At 43.2% G+C, this 27,251-nt stretch overlaps 1 protein-coding gene across 2 annotated transcripts in view; it reads left to right on the plus strand.

The window, feature by feature from the left end:
• Positions 1 to 8,256: 8,256 nt before the first annotated feature.
• Positions 8,257 to 27,251, plus strand: part of ASB18 (ankyrin repeat and SOCS box containing 18) — a 62,692-nt gene continuing 43,697 nt past the window's right edge. The window contains exons 1-3 of one of the 2 annotated variants that reach the window (XM_041767401.1): positions 8,257 to 8,512; positions 9,551 to 9,553; positions 26,502 to 26,621. In XM_041767401.1, coding sequence (XP_041623335.1) covers positions 8,308 to 8,512; positions 9,551 to 9,553; positions 26,502 to 26,621 — 328 coding nt within the window. In that variant the 5' untranslated portion in view covers positions 8,257 to 8,307. The remainder of the gene's footprint in view (positions 8,513 to 9,550; positions 9,554 to 26,501; positions 26,622 to 27,251) is intronic. The other variant, XM_041767400.1, reaches the window with a different exon arrangement.

The following is a 27,251-nucleotide window of genomic DNA, read 5'->3' on the forward strand; positions in this document are numbered from 1 at the left end:
TCAACCACTGAGCTACCCAGGGCCTCTGGGCAAATCTATCTTCTTTCAGAATTTGCCTTTATTTTAATATTTAGAGAGACCTTTTGCATCCTGAGGTAATAAAAATACACAACTATATTCTTCTTTAATGGTCACATGGTTTTATTTTCCCTATTTAAATTTTTAAATCATCTGGGATTTCTTTGGGCATGTAATATGACAGATTTGACATTTTATTTTTCAGTGATCTCAGCTCAAATTATTGAAATCCTTCCTTTCATGGTGACTCAAGTGCCTGATTTCACATTCTAAATCTACTTATTGGTTCTGTTTCTGAACTTTCTATTCTCTTCCACTGATCTTCCTTAGGTTCTTCTGCCACAACCACACTTTTCGATTTACTGTAGCTTCTTGGACATTGGAATGAATTTATTTTTCCAGGATTCTCTCCTCCACACCTTGCCCAATTTCTAACTTTACTGGAATATAAGTAAGCTATTACCTTTTTTTTCATTTTGGGAGCGCAATAGGCCAGCTTGACGAACATTTATGGAAGTTCAAATGAATATTTTTTTCAGTTGGTTCACTTGGGTTTTTCAAATAGCTGCCTCACTGCAGATAATAACTGGTCATTCTGATTTATTTAAAGATATTTACTGGGGAAGCCTGGGTGGCTCAGTGGTTGAGCATCTGCCTTCAGCTCAGGGCATGACCCCGGGGTCCTGGGATCAAGTCCCGCATCAGGTTCCCTGAGAATAGCCTGCTTCTCCCTCTGCCTGTGTCTCTGCCTCTCTCTGTGTGTCTCTCATGAATAAATAAATAAAAATCTTTTTTTAAAAAGATATTTATTGTTCTTATTTTTTTTTCTATTTATCACACTGGCTAAAACTTCTCAAGGAGCATAGAATACTGTTAGAGGTCCCCGTGGCCTCGTGCTTCCATATGCAAAACTTGAACTTATATAGTGCTCCTGGTCTCCCTCTCATCTCATAATTTTTTTCCTGGAGAACATTTTATTGGTATCTTTGGGGAAAAGAAATAGCTCCCGTGGCTCAGCCCCTTCTGGATTCTCTACGGGTCTGCCTATCTCAGAGGTTATTCTGATCTCTCTGCGTCCTGGGAAGGGTCAGCCCTAGTTGGGTGTGGGCGGGGAAGGGAGGGTCAGAGCTGCCAGGGACTGTGCATCTTGCCTAATTCAGGGATTGCTAGCAAGCCTCTCTGGCTTCAGATCTGAAGCCACCTTCTTCAGTTGGCTTTATCATATTGAACCTGACATTTTGAGCCGCATCTGTTTGATGCCTCCATTTGATTGATTCCAAACTGAGACAGGAAAGAAACGATGATACTGAGCTTTCCTGTTTTGTTCCTGACCATAGTAAATTTATCTCTATTTCAGCATTAAGTGTGAGGTTAGTTGTTACTTTTAGAAAGATAACCTCTATCATGTAGGAAAATAATCCTTTAATTCTAGCTTACTAGACGTTTTCATCAGAAATGGGTCTTAGGCAGTGCCTGGCTGCCTCAGTCGACAGAGCATGGGACTCTTGATCTCAAGGTCCTGGGTTCAAGCCCATTGGGTGTAGAGATTACTTAAATAAATAAAAGGTTTTTTAAAAAAAGAAATGAGTGTTAGATGCTATAAAATGTTATTTTCGCGTCTATCGAGGTAATTATATTGTTTCTCCTTTGATATATTATGAGATAAACTATATTAGTAGATTTTTTTTTATTAATAGATTTTTAAAGTTAAATTTTGCAATCCTGCAATAAACTACTTGGTCACATGTATTATTCTTTCAATGCATTGGTAGATTTGATTTGTTGATATTTTACATGGAATTTCTGTAATTGTATTTGTAATTGATGTTGGTCTACCTTCCTGCTATGATTGTTATTATGTTTGCTATGTTTTATGTGGGCCTTTTGTAAATATTTATTTCACAGAATTTTTTAGCTTCATCAACAAAATTGATGTATGTTGGTTTTCTGTCCTTTCCTTATTTCTTTGTATTTCTTTTCATTTTCCTTAAAAATGACTCATTTCATTAAAACTTTAAGATGAGTTAAATTATTTTTTTCTCAAAGATTTTAAACTATGTTCTTTCTTTAGAGATAGCCTCTTTTGCCCTAAGATCATGTATTTGTGCCTGTTCTTTTAGTATTTTATTGCTCTTGCTAGAGGTTTTTTTTAAATATTTTCTTTTCAAAATAATGTTGAGTTTTTAGATTATCTTGGCTATTTTTCTATTTATTCTATGTCTTTCTTTTCTAAATATATTAGTCCTACATTCTTGCCTTTTTTTTTCATTCTTGCCTTTTTAGTTTTACTTTTATATTGCTGTTAAGTTGAACACTTAGTTCCTCTATTCCCTTCTTTCTTGTTTCATAATAAAAATACTGAGGGCTATGAATTTTCTTCTAAGGATGGCTTTGGCCACCTCCAGTAAATTTTGTTATACCTTGCCCTTGTTGTCATTCGTCTGGAACAATTTCTTATCACTGAAATACTTTTGTTTGTTTTTAATACCCAAGTGCTTTGATGATCTTCACTTGTCCTAAAGATATTGTTATATTTTCATTTTATCCACTTGTGGTCAGAGAATATACATACGTTTCTCTAGAAATGTATTACTACTTTCTGTATGGCTTTGGATATGAACAAATGTCTGTGCATCAACAAACACTGCAAGGACATTTGAAAAGACTATGTGCTGTCGATTCACATACCACAAAGTGCACTATATATCTACTATGTCTATTTATTTGTGATATAATAGTGGCCCATCCAGGACATTGGGCAGTTTCCTACTGATTACTTTCCAGTTTCATCTTGGTTGAGAAATATTTACCTTCACACCACAATTCCATCACAAGTCTCTTGTCCACCTTTCCACTAGGTTGCCTACCTTTTTCTAACTGATTTGCAGGAGCTCCCTTTTCAGTAAGATTTTGGGCATTCAGACCACTAAGAATGAGTTTCCCACAAGTGACAACTCAATGAGAAGGAGAGGGAAAAAACTGGACAATCTTGGAAACACCAAATATCATCCAAGCCAGATGCTGATTGGCCAATTGGTTGACCTTTAGAACACTGGGTCTAGAAGATGAGCTAAGCCCTGAATCAGTCCCCATAGAGCTTCCTAATATTCTAATGGAAAGTCAAGTTCTCCATTTGTCTACAGAGATATTTTCTTCCATTCTCCACCTCCTCTAGCCTATCATTTTTTGTTTTCAAAGCGTGAAAAAACTCTCAGCAAAAGCTCTTCAGGATATTTCTGTCTTGTATCTGTTTCAGCTGCTTTTTTCTTTGAAACAGTCTATTCCTATCTTTTTTATATTATGAAGTACAGATACCTACAGAAAAGTTCACACACATAGACAGCATAACAGTTCAATGAATTATTACACACACCCCTGTAACCATCAAGCAGTTCAAGAAGTAAAACACTGCCTGAAATTCCTCTGTCCCTTCCCATGCACTACACTACCTCCTTTTTCTCTTGAAAAAAGCAATCACTGTCTTGACTTCCCTCTCTATAGTTTACCTTTGCCTGTTTTTAAATTTTATGTAAATGGTGTCCTATGGCATTTATTCTTTTGTGTCAACTTTCCCTTATTCAACATTATGCTTGTGAGTCAAGCACTTATTGCAAGTGACTGTGGTATACTCCTCCTCATTACTCTAGCTTTTCCCCTGCAGGAATATACCACATTTTATCTATCCATTCTACTGTGGATGACATTTGGATTGTTCCTAGTTTAAAATGGCTGATGTAGGACCCCTTTCTGAAACATGCATGACTGGCCTTCTAAGAAGTCACTGCTGCCTCTGTCTGCATGTGCCAGACATCAGGAATGGAGTGCGACATGAGACACTGGTGTTCTGGGTGCACTGTGGTTCTCAGGGTCCCTCTTTGAACCTGTTGATGATGCAAAATCAACTTCATACTTACGTCAGAGCTCCTCTCTGCATTTCCTTCCAGTCACTCCCACTGTAAGCTGGTCAGCCCTTCCTCAATCTTGCCTGCTCTATTTCCTTTTTTTTTAATATTTTATTTATTTATTCATGAGAGACACAGAGAGAGAGGCAGAGACATAGGCAGAGGGAGAAGCAGGCTCCCCACAGGGAGCCTGATGTGGGACTCCATCCCCGGACCCCGGGATCATGCCCTGAGCAGAAGGCAGAGACACTCAACTGCTGAGCCACCCAGGTGCTCAGGAGTTGCTCAAAATTTTTGTCATGGTGATGCACTCTGCACTAAGTTCAACCACTGACATAGATTTTTTCTATTTTTCTCCTTTTCCTTTATTTCTAAGATTATCTGAGATGGGAGGAGTTAAGATTTGAAAGCAGATTACCACCTCGAACTGTTTTTCTGCATCCCCAAAGCAACTACACTATCTGCTTTCCATCGGGCTGATTTTCACATTTACTTCTCAGAAGGCAAACATCTCACCTTCCATCATTGTGCTTGATGGATGATGCTTCACTGTCACCCAATCAATGGCAGTGATACATGTAATTAGCTGTTAAGACTCTTTAAAAGCCATGACCCCAGTGGTCCAGTCTCAATACAATGCTTGGCTTAAGGGAACATCATCCAGCTACCAAAGATTGTATCTTTCTTTGTCCACTTACAGCGTATATGACAGTTGCTCCTAGACCTTTGTCTCCCAAAGTTCCCCAAATACTTGTGTTCCCTGCCTTGCCCTTGTCCCTTTCTTCTTCCCTCCCACTGTTTCCTCATCTTTTCTCACAAGACTCCATCTCAAAAAAGACAAAAGAACAGAAAGGCAGGAGTAGGGGAAAACAGAATACAAGAGAGCAGAATGGGACCTGCAGGGAGGGGGTCAGGCAGTGGAGAAGCTCGACCGGGAGTTTGAAGGAGCACACTTAGACTGTGCATATTTGCATCTTAGCTTTGCCTCTTGGCAGCCATGTGCCTGCAAGCAAATTGTCTCACTCCTCAGTTTCTCCCTCTGCCAAGTGGCAATAATGATAGCACTGCCTCGAAAGATTGTTACGAGGAGAAAATGAGTTTATATATGCAACATCTTTAGAAGAGTGCCTGGTGTGTGTCACGAACCATATCATCAGTATGTAGTATATAGTATGTTACACTCCCAGCACATGGAGAAGTGGCTGGCACATACACTAGGGCTCAAAAGTGTTGGGAGTTGAATGAAACTCATTTGTTATTTTGTCCGTGAGGGTTTCATTAATGGAAATGTCTGCATCTCCAATTGAACAACTACATCCTTGTGCCATCATAAATCATGCTCCAATAGAAAAAAAAAAGAGAAAAACCTTGCAAAAGTTGCAAATGGCTTTCATCACATCTCGTTTGTGCCCATGTCCCATTGCGTTGTTTCAAGCCTTCGAAAACACAAAGGAAATGAAAGGGGCCTCTGTTTTCTCCTTGCACAAAGAGCTGCCCATAAAGACCACATAACAATGCCACTTTACAAAGTGGCTCCCCATGGCCTACTAGGTTGATGGGCAAGCAAGTCCAGCCACACAACGGTAAATACATTCACACAAATGTCCTGGTTGAAACCATCAAGCCTGAAAAGCTATGAGAGACCCATTAAAAAGGCATTTAGGGGAAACTTCAGCCAAATTAAAAAGCTTCCTACCACAGGGAGAAGCATCTGTGTTGCTGGAGCAGGGAGGTGGGAGACTCTGGAATCGGGCTGCAGGAACCAGAGAGAGAAGAATCACAGAATGGTGAGAGATGGGAGGATGGCTTGGGAAAGGAGCCCCAGGGCAACGCTGAGCTGAGAGGGTCTGCAGCTGGATTTCAAGGTGAAGTATGACCCAAGAGCCCCCCAGGACTAGTGGGGAACTTGTGTGTCAAAGGAGCAGCTCTCCAGAACCTCAGGAAATAACAAGGGCATTTCAGGATCAAAGAGGATGTCAGTCTCAGAAGTGGATCCAATCCACTCTATGATCACTTTGAGTTAATCCAGATATGCCCAGTGCTTGCCCTTAGCCTGAGGTCACAGTGGGGTCTGGGGATTTGGAACTGACCATTTCTCCTAGACCACAACCCTCCCTTGGCAACTGACCCTCACTGATGTTCAACCCTAACATGGTGCTGAGACAGAGTTAGACCCACACGGTACTCATTTATTCAACAAACATTGTGATTTTGCTGCAAAATAATTCAAAACCAAAAATATTGATTTTTTTAAATCTGCACAGCTACACCAACTTCTGTACCAGCCTGATATCATTTGGATGTAAGCTCTCATGACATAAAAACCTCCAGATAATGTTTGTGCTTTTCTGTGAGGATCTGTGTTATTAGTTCTCAGCTAAACACATTTGTAAACAAACTGACAAAAGTCACATACAATATATCACTGAAAATACATGAATTATGGTGCCCTCCAGTGATTATTTAGACATTAAAGTAGAACAATGAAGCAACCTTTATCTGATTCAGAGAAAGGCAGTATCTGTCTACCATTGATTGCTTAAATACATTCCGTACCTTTCAAGGACAATCACTGATGGAGGTAGTCACATATAAGAGTTCCAAGAAGTTGGAGGGGGCAGGTATTGGTGCTGAGCTCCTTTCTCCTCAAATAATAGCCAGGTGGTAGGGCACTGAGGCAAGGTGGGCAGTGGAAGGGGTGGGTCACATGGGCGAATCAAAAAAAAAAAAAAAAAGAAAGAAAGATAAAGAAATAGAGATTAGAAGATTTCACACTGAAATAAAGAAATTCATGTTGCCTTAAATATAATTTGTGTTAGTTACATTTCAATTCCTAATTTATACATAGCAGGGTTGATAAAGAATTACATTATAACAAAATTAGCCAGAATAATTAGCATAGTATATGTGCTACTGATTAAACACCCAGCAGATAGCTTGGTAATTAAGATCAGCGAGTGCCATATTTTGAGGCTTTGTCATCTTATTATCTGCCTAACAAGTGCTTCATCTTTACCTCCCTTCTGATTTGAAGTTTGATAGCAATCTCTAATAATTCTTGGGGGTTTTTTTCTTTAAATTACCGTACCGAAATTCCAATAATTTTCCTATGGCCACTAGTCTCACTCTCTTTGTATTTGCACAAAATGGTGCTGGTGTTATATTTCTTTCTAAATGTAAGGCGTTTGATATGCCAAGCATTTGTGCTTGGAAATTCAGGTTCAAAAATCTCTCCCAAAACTCATCATTCTTTGGCCGAAGGAAGAATCAGAGGCCAACCACACTCTGCAAGTTGGTCAGACATCTGAAGTCTGATCCATTGAGTTAAGATCTCCTTTCTGGGCAAAACCCATTGCCAAGGATTCCCAGAATATCTCTAGTAGGGTAGGGTCCATTTCCAGTCTCTGTGACACCGGAAGGCAGTCTCTCAAGTGGACCTGGCCACTTGCTCATTGATGACCCCTGCCCACAATGCCACTGCTCCTCCTTCAAGGAGTCTGGCGTTGGCTGCTGTCTTTGCAACATACAGTGGGATCTCATCATGGAAGGCAAGAAGAGTTCAATGGCCAAAGACCAGAAGGCTTGGAGAGTTCATCACATCCCTTATTACAGGCTAAGCCACATATGCTGCATCTCTGTAGACTAAACCAGGACGTTTCCATGATTTTAAAGGTAGAGTGAATACACTACTTGTATCAACCAGAAATACTTTGAGCTGCAAGCCATTGAAAACTTGTGAACAGTGCTTAAGGGATAAAGACAGGAAGTCTGGTGGTTGGCGGTCCAGAGCTGAAGCAAAGGTCCAGAAAGGTCATCAAGAAGCCATCTCTTCCCCTCCAACTGTTCCATTCCCTTCAGTATGTTGGTCCTTCACTCTTGACTGTCACCTCATAGCTACAATGTGGCTGCCACATCTCCACACACTGTGTCCATGTTCAAGGGAAGAAAGAAGCACCAGCCACTACTACTTCTCCTTTCAATCAGTATCAGGGGCTGGTGTTGCAAATCATAAGGTCAGCCTCACAGGCTTGCAGTACCCCTCTGGATCTCCCTCTTCATCTCACTTCTGCTAAAAGAAAGCATTGTTCCATAGGGCCAATGAGGGCTCTCTTTTAAAGTAGTGTCCCCTTTTCATCTTCCCCCACTTGCCAACATCTGTACTGCCCCATCTCTAGAATAACCCTGAACCGAGACCTTCAGGAAGATAGATTCCCAGGGCCCTGTGGAGAGAAAGGCCGCCAGCCAATGGCCCTCCCCAGCAGCTGCAACAGGAGCCAAGGTTTGTTCTATTTATAACCATGCCCACAGTGCCCTGCATGACGCAGCTGCTACCTTTGGACTCACTTGAGAAGAAGAGAAGTTTAGTCAATACACAAACAACATTACAATGTCCAACTCCGATCGCCTTCCGGATTACCCGGTCAACTCAGATTTGGTGAAGAGATTAAAGTGTGCCCTGGACGCCAAGGATGAAGAGACAGTGAGCCACTTGATCTGCGCCGAAGTGAGGCACGTGGACGCCGTGATAGAACTGGCCAATGACGACTGGATGAAAGACCCCTCTGCTCAGCTCCCCACCAGCGTGCTCGTAGGTAACCAGGAGGTACCTGACGCCAAATTCCCTACCATGAGCGCATGTGAGGGGTGGGCCACTCCTGGGGGTGGAAGGCTGAACGGTTGAAAAAGGCACATGAGCTGTGCTCGGCTGTCTGGCCCTTGCTGATATACATACACACACGCTGCGTGTACTGCGTGTATCCGAGTGTGTTGCTGTGCAACAGCTGGCGCGTGATACAAATAATTCAAAAAGGGGGAAAGCACCACCATCTTCCCACAGCATCTGTTTTCATTTCTCCACTTCTGCATGTGGATATGTCCATGCAACTTTGTGTTCTGCTCTGTTGGGTTGATAGATCTAAAGTATTTTCCGCGGTGCTAGGTCGTCTTCTTAATTTCAATCACCTATCCAGGTGATGAATCACAAAATACTTAAACCAAATGCCTACAAGAGAGGCATATTTGTTTACGTTTTTTGCTCCTACCAATAAGGCCATAATTAGCATCTCTATTAGCATCCGAATGGCTTTTTCTTATTCAGGTTATCTCCTTAAAATAAATCGCCAGGGGCAGAATGATTGGAACAAGGACAGAAAAATTACCAAACTGTTTTCCAAAAGAAAGGGCTTCTATTTCCTCGACAGTGAGTGTGTGTGTGTCTTTGTCTGTAGACCTCTTCATAGGTGACGTGTCTATTCAGGTGGGCAATCTCTCCCCATTTCTTTGTATTTTGGGGGAGGTCATTTTGTGGATCTTCTTTGTGTAACATATGGAAATATGTTGCCTGATGCAAGATTTACTTTGAATTTCATGGTGTTGTGTTCTAGCTTGTCAGACGTGCTTGACCCCGACAAAATGCACGGGGCTCCTCTCCACCTGCTAGACGGAGTCCCTCCTGACATACATGTATGCGTGCATGCACGTACGTGTACACCTGCACATATGCACCCACACACGCAAACTCATGCTCACACATGCAGGAAGTATACCAAAGAGGAGTATGCATGGATCATTGGTGCTAGCCACTGGGGCTTTCGTGCGATGAAGAGAGGGTTCCAGATCAGTCCTGCAAGGGGGTGACAATCCCTCGACTCCCTCAGGACATGGATGTACTCCCTGGGCCGCCTTTCACCAGGGCCTTAAGCAAGCTGCTTTAAGGCTATAGAGAGAAACCATCCCCTGCTTCTTCTTTTCCTTGTTTTTCCTAATATCTATGGCCACTATCAGGGTGAGGGCCCAGGAGCCACGAGCCCAAAGAACAACACACGTTTGTTCTGACCCTAGCTTTACATAGACAGGCACCGTCATCTCCCCAAGTGCACCTAGGGATGCAGGAGATTGCACTGGGGTGGGAGGAGGGGACTTTGTAATCATAAACTGCAATTTGATCAGGAGCCTTGAGCTCTGTGTTTTGCATTTGCCTCCCCCTCCCGCGGCCCCCCGCAGAGCCCCTCTGCACACTGCCTGCCCTGTGCCTGCCTATGAGGCTGACCTTGTGAGTTATATCACCTGCCCAGTGCTCTCTGACTCCTACTGGGTGCAGCTAATGGAAAGTGCTCAGAGGAGCAGGAGAGGTGGGATATTTGCTCCAGGGACCCCTCCCTGCCAGATCTCTGCTGCGATTTGGCTTCATCCTTGTGCCAAAGGCTCAGCCCCTGGCTGACATCCCTTACCTCCCTACTCACCCCTTCAGGCACAGGGATGAGGGCTCCCACTGTGGCTGTGACCACCCCTCATTGGCTTCCCTGAATCCTGCCTACCTTTGTTATACCTCGTGGTTATGACATGTGTTTTCTGCTATACTTAAAAGCAAGTCTCCCCTCTCCACTTCCTGCTTTACAAAGCCATCCCAGCTCATTGGGGATCTTTGTATTTGGAATCCCCAATTTAAAATATCATTCTTTTCACCTTACTAATTGATTTTGTACTGTCCCCGCACCACAACTTTGCTGAACTCTTGCAATCAATGAAATTTCTGTTAGAGTTTCATTCTTTCCCACAATGAACCCATTACATTCTTAACCATATTTGTATGTACTTCTCCCCATCAAACTGCCCCATTCAGAAGGGCAAGAACAGTTCATTGCTGATGACATGTTTTAAGGTCTTGGGTTAGTTCGGGGTTGATTTCAACTCAGGGTGATTGTAACACTGAGTGATTAAGGCACATCTTGTTACCAGTGACTCTATTTTAGGGAAAGCCAGCTGTCCTTGAACCCGAGGCAGAGAGTGCAGCACGCTCAGTCTTGTGTTCTAGGTATGCCGCTCCAGGCACAATGTGAAAGTAAGACTTGAAGGAAACGAGAAAGGGAAGGAGAGCCTATTTAGGAGGTGACTCTCCAAGTGAGAGATGACAAGGGCCTAAACCAAGAGAGCAGGATAAACACAAAGATAAATGGCAAAGATGAGAACTGCATGGGTACCCACCCATGGGAAGGTCTTGGTGACAAGTAGAGGCTAATGCCGCCAACCGAGACCGAAAAACCAGAGGGACCTGATGGTGACAGTGTCCTGAGCCTATGCAGTGTGCCTGGCAGTATGGAGAGTGGAGAATGCAAACAGGAGTAACACACAGGATGCCTCCTAGGCCCACGGCCCAGGCAACGTCAGCGCTGGGTGGCTATTAAGGGTCTGGAGAAGCTCTTGCCGTGGTGTGGGATGTTCCAAAAGGAAGCTTGGGCTCTGCCACCAATGAGCTGTGTGGCCTTAGGAAAGTCACTTTCCCTTTCTGGGCCAATGACATGAAATTCAATTAAGGCTTTCCAAACAGGTGCATGGTGGAATGAGCTTGGGAGATGCTTCCTGCTGAGTCACATGCTCAGAAATTGGCACAATGGTATATTAAAGGCTCGGTGTGGTTTTGCCACCAGGGGAATTGGCAGTTTGTATATACTTTTTGGGAACCACTGGCTTGGATCAATGTTGAGGTTCCATCCATCTCTGTGCTTCTCTGAGGCTATGATCCCAAAGACTCATTGTCACAGCCTGCAACAGAGCGTGGGTTCTTTTTTGCTGAGTGTGGGAGCAAATGAGCTCTTTCTCCAGGCAACTGTGAGTCCTTAGGGACCATTCTTGGCAGGAACAAGAGCTGTTTGGATTTAAGTATACATATGGGGTCTTTAGAATGCTTGAAGAGTGCTCAGAACTTACAGCAATACCTTGAAATGCAGCCCATACTGGGAATGGATACTGTGAGGAGTTTAAATCCTCCAGGGGAAGAATATGAAGATGGGGAATGGGGCTGGGCCAGTGATGACCAGCACCAGGAATGCCCACTCAGGCCGGGAGAGGCAGGAGCCAAATGCCATGGTGGCAAATGCATTTGGGGGAGAGGAGGAAAGTTTCCATCTCAAAGACGACCCTGGTTGGCAGGTTTTTGAGTATTGTTCAAAAATGACGACTTGCAAAAATAAGAAAAAGAAAAGTAATCATTCTCTCTTGTGTGCTTGTCAATATGAACACACAAGGACCTTGTATCTGTCAGTGAAATCACCGTGTTCATTGCACTGTGAACTTATTATTCCATCAAATGTAACACGCAAAAATAATAATAATTTATTTCATTGCATCCACGTCAGTGTTACAATAAAAGCATAGAGAAAGAGAGGCACCAGCTGAGAAAATGGTGGGAACGGCTTTTTCTGGAGAAGTCTCCCCCAGGCGTATATGGCCCCCCTTGATGACGGCAGAGGTCAGAGGAACTTAAATTTTTAGCCCAAGCAGATCATGGGGCAAAGTGCAGAACGTATCCTCCCTACGCAGTTGGCAGAGAGACAGGGGAATGGTCATCAACTGGGATTCCCCTGAAGATACAACTCACATAGCCCCTGCAGGGCCATCTGCTCCCCTGCAAGGATAAGCTTGGGATGGACTGGGAGTGGGGCATGGTCAGTCTCTCTCTCTCTCTCTCTCTGTCTCTCTCTATGACAAACTGAACAGGGCTGAGCACAAAGCTCCTCCGTAATCAGCTCCCTGATCTGACCAACAGGAATCTCCCACCAGGCTGCACCCAAATTCTGGGGCACATGAGGACTTCTTCTGCTCACCTAAGCCACTCCCTCCTTCCAGACCCTGCTCAGTGGATGGTTTCTGCCCAAGGGCCACCTCTGCCCATCTGGCCCACAGACTCTCCTCCCTCCACAAGGGCATGAAGCCCTCAGTCTCAATTAGTTACTGAAACACAGGCCTTGCTGGGCTAGTTGTTATATGGACTAGATATTTAAAACTTAAAAACAGCTCCTTGCAGATGAGATCCCTGCCTAACACTTATTGGTATCCAGAGCCTGACACATGGTCTTTGCCCTGAGAAGGAGCTCAAGGTCTGTGTGTCCTGCCTGACATGGACAGGCTAAGCGCCTTTGCTGACATTTAAGGTGAGTGAACACAGGTCGCCTTCCCACAGATACTACTAGAGTTAGTCTTTCTGCAAAGAAACATTTGATTTTACTTTCTGCTAAAACCAAATCTCTACTGTTTAATATTAATGACAATTGCATCATTTGTCCTTGCATCTCTTCAGTGCCTATCAGCTCACTAACCACCAAGAACATGGGAAGGGAGAAAGGATGGCTGGGGGATGGGTGGTGAGACCCATCTTGTCCCCAAATGCATCAACTGTACAATTTGGTAACTGGCGTAATCAAACTACTTAAGAAACAACTGATTACTAATTGCTATTATTAAGGATGTCAGCATTCCATGATTTTGCTGCTGATATATTATATACAAGTCAAGATGCTACTTGAATTCTTGATTGAAACAGAAAACTAGAGACATTATGTTGTGTTTGGGGTAATGGTATTTAAGCGTCTGGAGGCGAGTTAAGAAATACTAATTGGGTTTTTATTAAGAGATCGCACCCAGCAGCACATATAGGTGGGGAATGAGTGTGGGGAGTGTGTGATAAGCGTGTGCATACATGTCAAGATGGGGTCTGTTTGTGGAATATAACCCTTATCCAACCAGCACCCCTGCAGGCTTGACACCAAGTCCACCACCACATTAGGGCAACATCCACCACTCCTTCCCTATGTATGGAGGAGAATATAACCCAGGGCAAACCAAACAGTCAAACATCAGTTAAATGAGCAAAGCCCCTCCCTTGTCGCATTGAAGCCTACAACAGAAGCATGCACACTGCTGGTGGCTCTGAGATTTGACGTATTGGGGACAGCAAGAGACTAACACTGAGATGATCCAGGTTCTTCCATTGGCTCTACCACTGCCTCTGGGGTCTTGAACTTGTCAGTCCATCTTTCTGAACCTTAATATCCTCACTTTAAAAAAATGAGATCGGTCAGGCCATCTCTCAGGGTCTTTATAAATTGCACTAACTAAGGTTTTGAGACCAATGACTTGTGTTTGTGGAGGACATTAAAAAAATCCCATCTCCTTTACATGCTGCATCCTAACAGAGGCCTGTGTAGATCCCACCCCACCTACAAAGAGATGGCTAACGCCACACCCATGGGAGAAGGAAGGTGTCTCCTGGAGTGCTGGTAGTTTAGGAACTTGGCTCAGGGCCAGGCTATTCTAATTGTTGGGGACAATACGTCCCCAAACCAGAACATGTTAGAACTGGATCACCCCTAAGTAGAAGCAACAGAGAGGAATCAGAGGTAGTGAGGACCTTCATGAGGTACATATTTCCCAAGGGCTTTTGTATTTCCCACTTACCCAACTGAGGAAAACAAACAAAATAAGACATTGTGTTACGTACCCGGGGTCCAACAGCTGGTAGAAAGTATAAACCCAATGCTCTTCCCAGCATTCCATGATGCATATAGTTCTTCCGTCCTACATCTGCATTTTACAGATGGGGACACTGAGGCTCACATTTGCTCCTCCACTGATCAATAGCCAGTTAGCAACAGTGTGTAAACAAGGTATGTTTCCTAAGTTTCAGGCAAGTGCTCTTGATACCTATCCACCCAGACACATTTTGCAGGAGCAAATTTCCCCACTGAAGCTGCATACAACCCTTTGATTTTACCTTACACATGCATATACTCACACCCACACACATCAATAGCATGGAGTCTCTGGCTTCAAATAATTCAAATATGAGTATTAAGAAAAGACATGGATGAATGAGTGGGGTCCCTGGTTGCAGAATAAAAACAGAAATGGCAAGCAGGAGGTCAGTGGTGACAGGGAAGCATAGACAGGGAGGCACTCCACCATCTCGGCTGCACACCCTGAGCAGAGAATGTGGGGGCAGGGAGACCCTGCTCGAAGCAAAATGAAATTAAACCTTTCTAAGTACTTATAAATCAGCACCTAATGACACTATCCCACCACCAGCCGGAGCATTGCTCTTATTACTTTGATTCACAAGCCAGGAAAAGATCCGGAATTATGCACAAATTATTGTCCCATCTTCTTAATTAACACTGATTGCAAAATTCTTGCTAAAGTCCTTGCTAACAGACTCAATTATGCGCTGCCTGAATTGATTCACCCAGATCAAGTGGAATTTATTAGAAATACACTTTCCTACAATAACATCAGATTATCTTTGAATATAGTTAAATTATTTAGGAATAAAATGGCTCCAGCAACCAGCCTGTGCTTTAGATATAGAAAAATATCTCCCACCACCTAGAATAAAGATATTTCTTTGCTTTCAACCAGATACACACACCCTAGGCTCTCTTCTTTCCCAGAAGCAGGTTGAAGCACTGTGATGAGATGAGATGCATGCCTTAGAGCTAATGGTCCAGCTTCAGAGCATATGGGGCAGGAAGAAAAATCCTACAGGGTCACGTCTCAGCTCCCCCCAGTATGGATTGTCACTGCCTGTGGAACACAGTGAAATTGCAATTAGACTAAATCAGGATATTTTCAGAATCAAAATTGAGAAACAGGCTAATAAAGAAATAATGTATGCTGATGACATACTTCTATTAGCATCACTCCCAAGCACACTGGAGAGTTTTGAAAGAACAAAAAGAAATGAGGATGATAGCAAAGAGGCTTTTCTCGTTCCCAGGAGGATGATGGTTCCTGCAATGGTGCGTTCTGCTTAGGAAAAACATTCCTAAGGCACTAATTGGAAGTAGCAAATGCACTACCTGTAGCCTGGTTCTACTTCCCAGTCCCATTGCCCATTATCTTCCAACACCAAATTCAGCAACTGGATATAAACAGGGGCTGGATTTGTCCTACTCACCATGTCCTGGCTCACAGTAGGTACATGATAAATATTAATAAACCAAATAGCATATGGACGACACTAAAATTCTCTTGGGTTAGCCTTTGATAGATGGATATGTTCTTAATAGGCTGGGATTGAAAAGAAGGGAATCCAAATAAAAGGAGCAGAGTGAGCAAACGTGGAGCAGACAAGGTCATACTGCCCTGTGCAAGGAAGAGGGACCTGCCTGGAAAGGAGGGTGTATAAATCAGAGCAGAGGAGGAAAGTCAAGGCAATTAAGTTGGGATAGAATTACGTGAGGCCACAAATTCTAGACATAGATGTTTACACTTATCCAGAAAAGGCAGTGAGGATCTATTCAGCAATGGAATGAGAGCATCTAATTTGGAAAAAACAAAAACCCTTTTACATAGGAAGGATGGCAGTGAGGGCCCAAAATTTACTCATTGAATCCCTCAGGCCATACAACACTCCCATCTCCCTTGAAGCTAGAGTTGGCCTTGTTCTAGTCAACAGTGGGCTCAGCAGTAGATCCAAGATGACAGAAGGAAGTCTGTGAATTTGAAAATAGATCAACAAAAAGCATCCAACCTGAAGAACAGAAAGTAATGTGATGGAAAATAAAATGAACAGGGACTGTGGGACAATTTAGAAGATCTAATGTACCCAACTAGAGCCCAAGAAAGAGAGAAGGAAGTAATGGAGCAGAAAAAAATATTTAAAGAAATAGACACCAAACATTTCCCAAATTTGATGAAAGACATAAATTCACAGATTCAAGGAGTTCAGCGAGCCAGAAGCAGGATATAGGTGAGGGAAATAAGTCAACTGTGTGCCAGGGTACCTCGATGCTCTGCGACTATGGTCGAGTTAAGTTTGCCTTGAGAATAGAAAGGAGGTTCACTGGAGCGAGGGGAGGGAAAGGCACACAGAGAGCAGGATGCAATAACAGTTTCCTATTCAGAAGTGCATACCTCTCCCTTTCCCAGAAACCTGCAGTGGCTCCCTGCTGCCTACAGCAAAGGTCAGCCAACCTTGCCCTGAGAGCTGGCTACCTGTTTTTTACAAGTAAAGTTTTATTGGCCATGCTCGTTCATTTTCATATTCCCAATGACTATTCTCGTGCTATCATGGCAGAACTAAAAAGTTGCCACAAAGACTGTAGGACTTACAAAACCTACATTTACTATCTGGCTTTTTACAGGAAAAGTCTGGTGACTCTTGTCCAATAGCTTCCAGTTCAAATTTTATAACAAGTGTTCAAGGGCCTGAAGGACATGCCAGGAGCTATCTTACCCCATCACTTGCTTCTCCCAGCATCCTTCCACCCACCCTATATTGCAGTGAGTGATGGATAACAGCACAAGTGAGAGCACAGGTGATGCCCTGCCAAGTGTTTGCCATGGAAATGACAGTAGGCATTTAAAAACATTGACAGCAGGCAGCCAGGAGGCTCAGCGGTTTAGTGCTCCCTTCAGCCCAGGGCGTGATCCTGGAGACCCAGGATCGAGTCCCACGTCAGGGTCCCTGCATGGAGCCTGCTTCTCCCTCTGCCTGTGTCTCTGCCTCTCTCTCTCTCTCTCTCTCTCTCTCTCATGAATGGATAAATAAAATCTTTTAAAAAATAAAATAAAATAAAAACATTGACAGCCACTTGACAATTAATAGGACAGTGAAGATTCCTGGACTTTTTTCCACTGTATTTTTTCTTGTAATTAATTTTAATTGTATTTTTTAAAAGAATCAGTCCATGGCAAATTGAGACAAAAAAAAAAAAAATCCCAGGTCCTTCAGTAGTTGAGAAACTCTCTCAAACCACACCCCCAGTGATACCATCAATCCCTTACACCCTTCTTGGCTGTTGGGCAAGCCACCTCTCTGCTCTCCTGTTTTCATCACCTGTCCTAACAACACGTCCACCCATCCTTCCGAGTGGCCCCGGAGCTTCAGGGGCTCACAGTCTAACACTGAGTGGAGTTTGCCCCACAGGATATTTGCAGAGCATGAACACCTGTGAAGAAAGGGAGAAAATTACCCTGGCAGAGTAGAGGTTGATCTGTGACACAGGCCCCACAGTGCCATGCGTGACCAGCTCTAGGGGAGCTCTGGAGCTGAGACCCTTCTCATAGTTTTCCCACATTGGGTCAAGATGGCAGGACCTCTCCATCCTCCACAGCTGAGACAAACCCCAAAAGGAAACAAGACCTCCCTAACAGCGGGGCCTGGGTGGCCTATCTCCATGGCCACCAAAGGTCTAGTCTCTACCACTCACCTCGGCTCTGACCTCCCCTGGGCATGCTGGCTGCTGCTTCTTTTCTACCCATATCTTCTCCCCTCCCTGGCCCTCCTTCCAGACTGCACCCATGGCCTCGTGCAATGCAGCCCTGAGGCTACTCCTTGCCTTTTGCTCAGCTAAAAATAACGGGATACAGTCCCTCGCTCCCACCATAGGTCAAGGAAAGGAAACAGACACCCTCCAGGGGACATGTGCCATCCTGGTCCCTCAGCTCCCTCTGTGCTTTGCACAGATGCCACCTGTGGAGAAAGCCTGTCCCATCCCTACTTCCTGTCACAATAACGCTCTGCTTGATGCATACTCCCCATCGGACCTGTACCTCTTGTTAGCACCAGTTACTGGTTGCCTCATCTATCTCTCCCACCAAGTGCAACACTTCCTAAGGCAAGGACTTTACTCTTTGCCTCTGTAGGCTGCTAGTACCTGAAAAATCCCCTGTACGTATAAGCTCAATATGGAAATTTACCCTTCCACTTGTAAACTAAGAAGCATCAGTTGTGCCTGTTTTCCAAAATTCGATTTTTTAAAAATCTTACTATTTTAACTTGCATCTGAAATCCGTGAAATTGTATATTGTGTGTGTCTTTAACAGTCATTTATATTTTTATAATGCCTTTTTCCTATCTTTCTGTTGGAAACCCAAAGTTCGCATTTTTCTACCAACAGAAAAATAAGTGAAGTCGGCTTAAAATCCATCAGATAAAACTGGCCCCAGTCTGCTCCACGCAGAGCTGCAAAGCAACCAAGCAAGCCCACCAGGAGCCCTCCCTCCTCAACCACAGGATCAGTCAAATTCTCGTTTCTGGAAGGGATATGAAGGGTGACAGGACATAATGATCAGATCAAAGCAACTTCAAGAGAGAAGTATTTTGCTCCCTGTGTGAGATTCATAAAAAACAATCAGTCTTAACATGCAATTTGTCTCAAGAGGCAGTAGCTGCAATTTTATCATGTAATTAAATCCCCATGACAGTCGTAAAGAAACTTCGTCACCTTTATCAGGGAAAGCTTCGATAATATGCTTTCCAGCAATGTCCCCAGAGTCTATAAATGTCCTTCCAGGGCTATTTACTCGTGGCTGTGCATGCTGAGGACCTGGCTGCTCTGTTTCACACTCCACCACGGTGGATATGCAGCACTCAAGGGCACCTTTGTTTCTGAGCTTCCAAAAAAGCCCTCCTGGGCTATGGATGAAAGCAGCACTTGACCTTTGGATAAGATCACATTCATAATGAGAAGTGACTTTGTTGTTTTGCGTAATCCACTTTGGGCTGGGTAGCAATGCCCGGGGAAAATAGGTTATGGAGGTGTTTCCCCCACCCCCCCACCCCCGCCATATTGTGTTCTTCTACATGATGGGAATGAGATTTCTTAATAATGTGGAATCAGTACAGACAATTTAAGTCATTATTAATAGATACACTTGATCTGAGGAAGTAAAATGTTTTAATGTTTTGTTAAATGAGGTGTGCTGTGCTAACATTGTTATTCAGAGAAAAGGTTGAGATATTTTAACACTTTTTTATATTAATGTCTGTGTGACTAACTCTGGTGGATGGGTGAATGTGTCCTGGAGCTCTTAAAAGCAGAGCCTTACACACCCGCCTAGCTTATTATTCTAAAAACTTTTTTTTTTATTTGAAACAGCTACAGGGAGTGGGGATGAAGGAGGAATGGCCTTTAGAAATTAAACGGGAGAGTGGGGACCAAAATAAGATAAAATGATTTACAGTGAAAGTAAATTCACTGTGAGACCTTCGCTATTGGCCAAGCGGTATAGTAATGCGAATATTCTAGGGTCTGATGGGAATTTCATACATGGCCATTTACAGAAACAATTCGTGTAGGAAGTATAAATTGACCAGGCTAACGATATACATTCACATATTTGAGAACATGCTCAGAATCTCACGATGTCCACCTGAGGAATGACTTCCTGCCCTAGCTTGTCCATTTACTTGGACACTTGACCCCAGAAGGAAGTTGACATTTGCCCAACAGCACAGGAAAGCATCCACCCATTTGGCTGTCTCCAAGAACACAAAATAATGGCAGGACATCTTGCGGCCTGGGGAACTCTACCTTGGGGCCTGAACACATGGAAAGTCTCTGTCCTGGAGAAACAGCCTGACCCTGTAATAAAATCCACATTTCAAGCTCAACTAGATTCTCCCACTAAGTACCACAGAGCTCATCCTCAGATACTTCTGAGCAAAAGAAAATCATTCATTGATTCAATGGCAGGATGCTAAGATCCTGACATCACTTGAGAATAATAACTACCATTTATTCAAACACTATCATTTGTACATCTCATAATTTCAGGGTGGATTTTACTTTTCCATCTCATTTGATCCCAAGACCAAAACTCCTTCTCACTAACTACCTACCCTTCAAGGCTCTGTGTTAAGAGCCAGTTTTTCTGTCTCCTATCGCTAAAACATTATGTTTATAAGTCCCAAAAATATTCTTTGCAAAATTATATTTAAGTCCAGTTGACTACCTGGATAGTTAGTAGAGAGATTTAGTCCATTCACTGGGCTGTCCAGATAGAAGCTGGGTATCCACCCCTATTTGGATTTTTGTCCTTCTTCTCCCAGGATTACTCCACTGTATGCAATAAAAGGCCACCACAATCAAATTTGTTTAGTATTCTGAAATGCTCCACAGATACAAGTTAAGTTCCTCCATCAAACAGGTATCGTTTGATAGCTCTTCTGAAGAACTAAAACTATTAAGCATGTGATTTGGAGAAAATTATTTTCATCAGAATCCCTCTCTTTCAAGAAGGGCGTTGTTTGCTCAGAAGAATTTCCTGGACCAGGTCCCTCGAGTTGAGGCTAAAACTGGCAGGGATGTGAGGATGCCTGAAACCACAAGGAAGGGGAAGGGTGGGGGAGGAGGGACTTACGTGGTTGAGCCAGAGACAGAGGAAGTGTGGACAGAGGAGAGAGGTAGGATATGATGCCAGATGCTTCATATCCTCAGGATAGTCACCAAACTCCCTGTGTGGAGTGGACTTAAAAGCAAACAAACCCAACCAAAAAACTAAGGAGCTAATTTTGTGCCCCAGTCTGGGGGCAGGACAGAGCGTACACAGTCTGAGCAAACAGGGAGCCATCAGGGTTCCAGGGAGGACTCTGGGTGCTACGAAGCCCAGGGTCCCAGTGGGGAAGGAAACTCAAACTGACACCTGGCTGACACGAGCGACTTTGTACCCATATGCTTTGAATGCTTTAAAATAATGTCAAATAGGGCAGCCGGGGTGGCTCAGGGGTTTAGCACCGCCTTCAGCCCAGGGCCTGATCCTGGAGACCAGTCCCACGTCAGGCTCCCTGCATGAGCCTGCTCTCTCTCTCTCTCTCATGAATAAATAAATAAAATCTTTTTTAAAAAATTTTTTAAAAAGTCAATTTGCTGCATTTATGTCAAAAATCCAATATATTTGCAATATAATTTTGCAAAGAATATTTTTGGGACTTATTTTGGGACTTAAAAAAATTTTTTTAAAGTCAATTTGCTGCATTTATGTCACCTAAATTTGGGTATAAACATTAGCAATAACACCACTTACCTCGGACCCTAAAATCAAAGAAAAAGGAAACTCTAGTACTACAAACAGGAGCCCCCAGCAAGGTGCAACAGTCTCAGCCACCTGACCCAGAGGACAAAGGGATCCTATGTGCCTGGGGTTTTAATGTTACCTTGGGGGCATCAACTGATTCAGCCCATTGCTCTGGCCTGTTGAGATCTTTTGTGACTGTGATTGTGTCAGGCTCCATGTCAACCACTGTCAATCTGATATCCACCCTTCCATATGTTCACATAAATCATCCACACGCATATATCATACGAGATCAGAATGAAACCCTTATCTACACATTAGAAGCACCTGTGGGGGGTGGGGGGAGAAGGTATTCTAACAGACCTGATGCCCCGGCTACACTCCCCAACCATGACACCAGGACCTCTCATGTTGGGATCCAGACAACTGTATCTTCTTAGTGTTCCCCAAATGGTTCCATCTTCAAGCCAAGATTTAAAACACTGGTCTGCAGATATTATTTCTCAAGTTAGAGTTTTTAGCAAGGTTTTCCTAAAAGAAGACCCATATTTTTTTTTCCACCTTCTCTAAAAGGTTTCCAGGAAACTTTCTACTACAGGTGGAACTATAACCTATGCCTCATCCCCTCTACATATTAATGAATAATTCCATGTCACAAAGGAAAATTATCTTATGCACTGTGACTTGTTCCTAGTGACCCACAGAGATCCAAGTACCCGCACTCCCTTTTCTAAATCTTCCCAAACCATCTTTTTCAACCCTTTTTAGGGATCTTGCCCAGCATTGATGTCAATTCAGACTTTGAGGAATCAAATTCTTTATTTATTTGAAAACTGAAACTCTAGTCTTTCTGGTTCTTCTGTTTTCTCATAATTCCTCAAGGATTTTGATAATCACATACACATCACATACAAATTCACTCTTGGAAAAAAGTTTTCATATGGGGGGATCCCTGGATGGCTCAACAGTTCAGGGCCTGCCTTTGGCCCAGGGCGTGATCCTGGAGTCCTGGGATCGAGTCCCACGTCAGTCTCCCTCTGCCTGTGTCTCTGCCTATCTCTCTCTCTCTCTCTCTCTCTCTCTCTCTCTCTTTCTCCCTGTCTCTTGTGAATAAATAGGTAAAATCTTTAAAAAAAAAAAAGTTATCATATGGACTGAAATAGGCAGAGAGGATAAGGTTTGAGTTGTATCTTCAAGCTTATGCATTGGCTTTGACTAAGCTGAGAAGGGTAAGAACAATGAAAATGAAATTAAAATGGCCTGATCCAAGCACGGTATAGGTGGAGAGAACTGCTGTGCAATGAGCAAGAAGGAATCCAGTGCTGGGGCAGGAAATAGTGCCATTCACCTGTCACTAAGGGACATTGTTCAGCTGGCCGGAAAGAGGACTAAAAACTCCTGTGTGTTAGGACCCTGTGGTCTGGGCTTTTTCCCATGCGATCTTTGGTGGCAGGATTGCTGTATTTTTTTGTCTCTGTATCCCCAAAACCTAACAACACACCCTAGAGCATAATATTTCGTGAATTCTTATTGAATGATAAACGAATGGATTGGTTCACAAGTGTTTGTAGGTTTTTTGTTTTTTATATTGTTTTTTAAATGTAATAATCACACATGTGGCTATTACTGCTCTTTAAAAACAAAAACTAAACACTCTTGTTATGCTCCTGAAGTAATCTACATGTCCTACTCGTGCTGTCTCCCATGAGCTATTTTTAAAGCTCTCACATGTCTGTTCCTGGACTACTACTCTCAACCCACAGAAATCAAGCTTGGATATTTAGGGCACTGTTGACAAATATAATGCATGGAAAGCTAAATTTAGCACAGAACACAGGCCAGAATGGCTCTTATCCCTGGACTCACCTCCAATTTTCCCACCCCTTTTAAAAATAACCCATGACAAAAGAGTTCAGGAACAAAGACATTCTCCAGTTTAAAGTGAAGCATAAGTTGGATCATATTGTAGCTGTGTATGAGTAAGTCCTTCAGAAAGAATCTAATCACAATCAGTCTGAGAAAAATAACATGGCAAATGGCTAAGCTTATAGAAATGAAAATCCAAAGAATTAATAGAGCAACTGCATAGTATGTAAATGAAGTCAGGAGAGGGCTTGGCTTTATTCTAGTGTCTATATAGTGCTGCCTTTCTTCATTTTCTGATGCACGTGTTTCTTATGTCCGATGGAGGCTGTGCATTCCCTGCAAACATGGTCCATATATTCTTTACCACTGCATTGTCCACAGTACCCAGCAGTGTTAGAGGCACATAGGAGGCCCTTGAAAAAATCTTGGCTCTTCCACAGTTGACACTGATTCTATCTTTGCTACTGATCTGGAGACAAGAGAGACAAAATTTAAAACATGTAAAACGAAGTTTCAAAGAGCCCTCTTATGGATCAGTTCTTACGGATTGAGAAAACCAGTATTGTTAAAATGTCCATAACACCCAAAGCAATCTACAGATTTAATGCAATCCCTTTAAGAACATTTTTTTATAGAACTAGAAAAAAATAATCCTAAAATATAGAGAGAACAGCAAAAAAAAAACTCAAATAGCTAAAACAGTCTTGAAAAAAAGAAGAACAAAGTTGAAGTGGAGGTATTACAATCCCAGACATCAATATACAATAGAAAACTGTAGTAATCAGAGCAGTATGGTACTGGCACAAAAGTAGACACATAGATCAATGGAATGGAATAAAGAATCCAGGAATAAACCCATGATTATACGGTTAATTATTCTATGACAAAGAAGGCAAGACTATCCAATGGGAAAAAGACAGTCTCCACCAAATGGTGCTGGGAAAACTGGACAGCAACATGGCAAAGAATGAAACTGGACCGTTTTCTTACACCATACACAAAAATAAACTCAAAATGGATTAAAGACCTAAATGTGAGGCCTGAAACCATAAAATCCCTAGAAGAAAACCTAGGCAATAATTTCATTGATATCAATCAGAAACATGTTTCTAGATATGTCTCCTATGGCAAGGGAAACATAAGCAAAATTAAACTATTGGAATTACATCAAAATAAAAGACTACTGCATAGCAAAGGAAACCATCAACAAACATTCAGAAGGGCAACCTACTGAATGGGAGAAGATATTTGCAAATGACATATCTTATAAGAGGTTAATATCCAAAATATATAAAGAATTTATAAAACTCAACACCAAAAAATAATAATCCATTAAAAATGAGCAGAGAACCTAAAAAGACATTTTTTCAAAGTAGACATACAGATGGCCAACAAGCACATGTTAAGATGCTCAACATCACTGATCATTAGGAAATGCAAATTAAAACCATGAAGAGATACACTTGTCAGAAGGGCTAAAATAGAAAACACAAGAAATAACAAGTGTTGGCAAGGATGTGAAAAAAAAAAAAACCTGTTGGTGGGAATGCAAATTGGTGCGATCACTGTGGAAAATGGTACAGAGGTTCCTGAAAAAATTAAAAGTAGATTCACCATTTGATACCATAATTCCACTACTGGGTATTTACCCAAAGAAAACAAAACCACTAATTCAAGAAGATAAATCCATAGGGCACCTGGATGGCTCAGTTGATTAAGTATCTGCCTTCGGCCCAGGTCATGATCCCAGGGTCCTGGGATTGAGCCCAGAGTTGGGCTCCCTCTGTCCCTCCCCCTGCTTGTTCTCAATCTCTTTCTCCATCTTTCTCGAATAAATAAATAAAATCTTTTTTAAAAAGAAGATATATACACCCTATGTTTATTGCAGCATTATGTACAAAAGATATAGAAGCGACCCAAGTATCCATTGATTGATGAATGTATGAAGAAGATGAGATATATAGATATATAGATACACACACACACACAATGGGATATTAGCTATAAAAGAGAGTGAAATCCTGCCGTTTGCATCAACATGGGTGGATTCAGAGGATATAATGCTCAGTGAAATAAGCCAGTTAGAAGAAGATAAACACCACATTATTTCATTCATATGTGGAATTTAAGAAACAAAACGAAGAAAAAAAAGACAAACAAAAAAAAAAGACTCAAATATGAAAACAAACTGGTGGTTGCCAGAGGAGAGGTAGGTGGGGGGTGGGTGAAATAGATAAAGGGGATTAGGAGTACACTTACCGTGATGAGCACTGAGAAATGCACAGAATTATCTAATTATATTATATACTGGAAACTAATATAACACTGTGTTAATTATACTGGAATAAAAAATGAAGCGCCCCCATGAAGCATTCAATAGACAGTCGTCTGAAACTTGGTAAGGCATCTTGACATGTGGGGAAAGGTAGGGTGCACAGTGAAGCCCACAGGTCTGCGGTAGAACCCCAGCCCCAGCATCTGAGGCCCTGTCCTCGGCCAGCCAAGGGTCCAGGTTACCACCCGAATTCCCTAAGGGAAAAGGGTAGCAGATGGCCAGGAACGAGAGGAATTTAAATGGAGTTGGGCAAATTTCAAGGACATCAATCCATTGGTTCTTTCACCATCTGCAGGGAGGACCAGATGAGAACCACAGTGACAACACTGTGGTAGGTACTAGAACTCCACGCAGATGGAGAAGCAGGAAAAAAGAAGGCCTGCCCGTTTTCAGGCGTCTGCCCTTGTGTGGAGAGCTGTCTTGGAGATAAACAGATGTGTTTGTCTCTCGAAGTCGAATCTATATAATCACAAAGGGGTGGCTGAGCACTCTGGCCTGTCAGTGGTCACATGATGCTGGTCATATCAAGTAACCATGATCACATCGGAGCCCGCAGGAGTTATAAATACACCACCACCGAGCCCCAACGGGAGGACAATTGAGTAATGACAATAGAAATAGCTCACGCTCCATAAGACCATCCTTCCCCTTCCTGAAGAGCTTCTCTGAAGTCAACGGCATTGCAATGGAGAGATGGTCAGAGCCAGTTAGAGGAGAACTTCAAATCTTTCAGAAGATGGACAAAGAGCCTCAAGCTGGAGCCGGGTCCCCAGTGCTGGAGTACCATGCTGCCTTGGTCACGGGAGACCTGAGCCGTCTGGAGCAGCTCATGAGCCGGTTCTTCCAAGATGCCAACGTGGTGTTTGAGATCAAGAAGGACGAGATGGAGTGGCAGGTGAAATCCCCAGCCACATTTGGACTGTCAGGTACCCGTTTGCCTTTAAAGCTCAGCTATTCATGTGTAGGGAGCTACTAACTAGCTGGACGTGTAACTCTGGTGTGTAGGCTGCTCACACGGGCGCTGCATTTAACCCACGCAAACCAAGGACGTCCATACATGAAATTTGGTTTGTGTGATGCTTTCGACGATGGGATGCGAGAAATCAAATTGGAAAGGCCAAAGTGTGGATGAGAAGTTGCTCATCCGATGCTGGAGGTGCCTCTTGTCAGGGAGCACTGGTTTGGGTGCTGATCCTCAAGTGCCTGCCTCTGGCAGCCGGGGAGGCAGGTCCCCTGGCACGCAGCTCTGTGCTTCTATGAACCTGTGAGCAGCACGGCCACAGCAGGGTGGCTGGGGCCCAGCGAGCGTCAGCAGAGGGACAGCCCTTAGCAGGTGCTCCTCCTGGAACCCAGGGGAGCCTGAGAAGGGAGAGGGAGGGGAAGAAATCAGAGGCCCCCACATCTGAGTGCATTCTTGCAGCCTGAACTCTCTGCTATGTGCTGGGCGGGCAAGAGACTTCCCCACATCAGGGAGAGAGACACCCCCTTCCCCCACCTGGGAGGAAGAGACTTGGGTACCACCAGGCCAGGGCTTTCTCGGCCAACACTCTGCATTG

Source organism: Vulpes lagopus, chromosome 8, assembly GCF_018345385.1.
Source record: "Vulpes lagopus strain Blue_001 chromosome 8, ASM1834538v1, whole genome shotgun sequence".
Lineage (NCBI taxonomy): Eukaryota > Metazoa > Chordata > Mammalia > Carnivora > Canidae > Vulpes > Vulpes lagopus.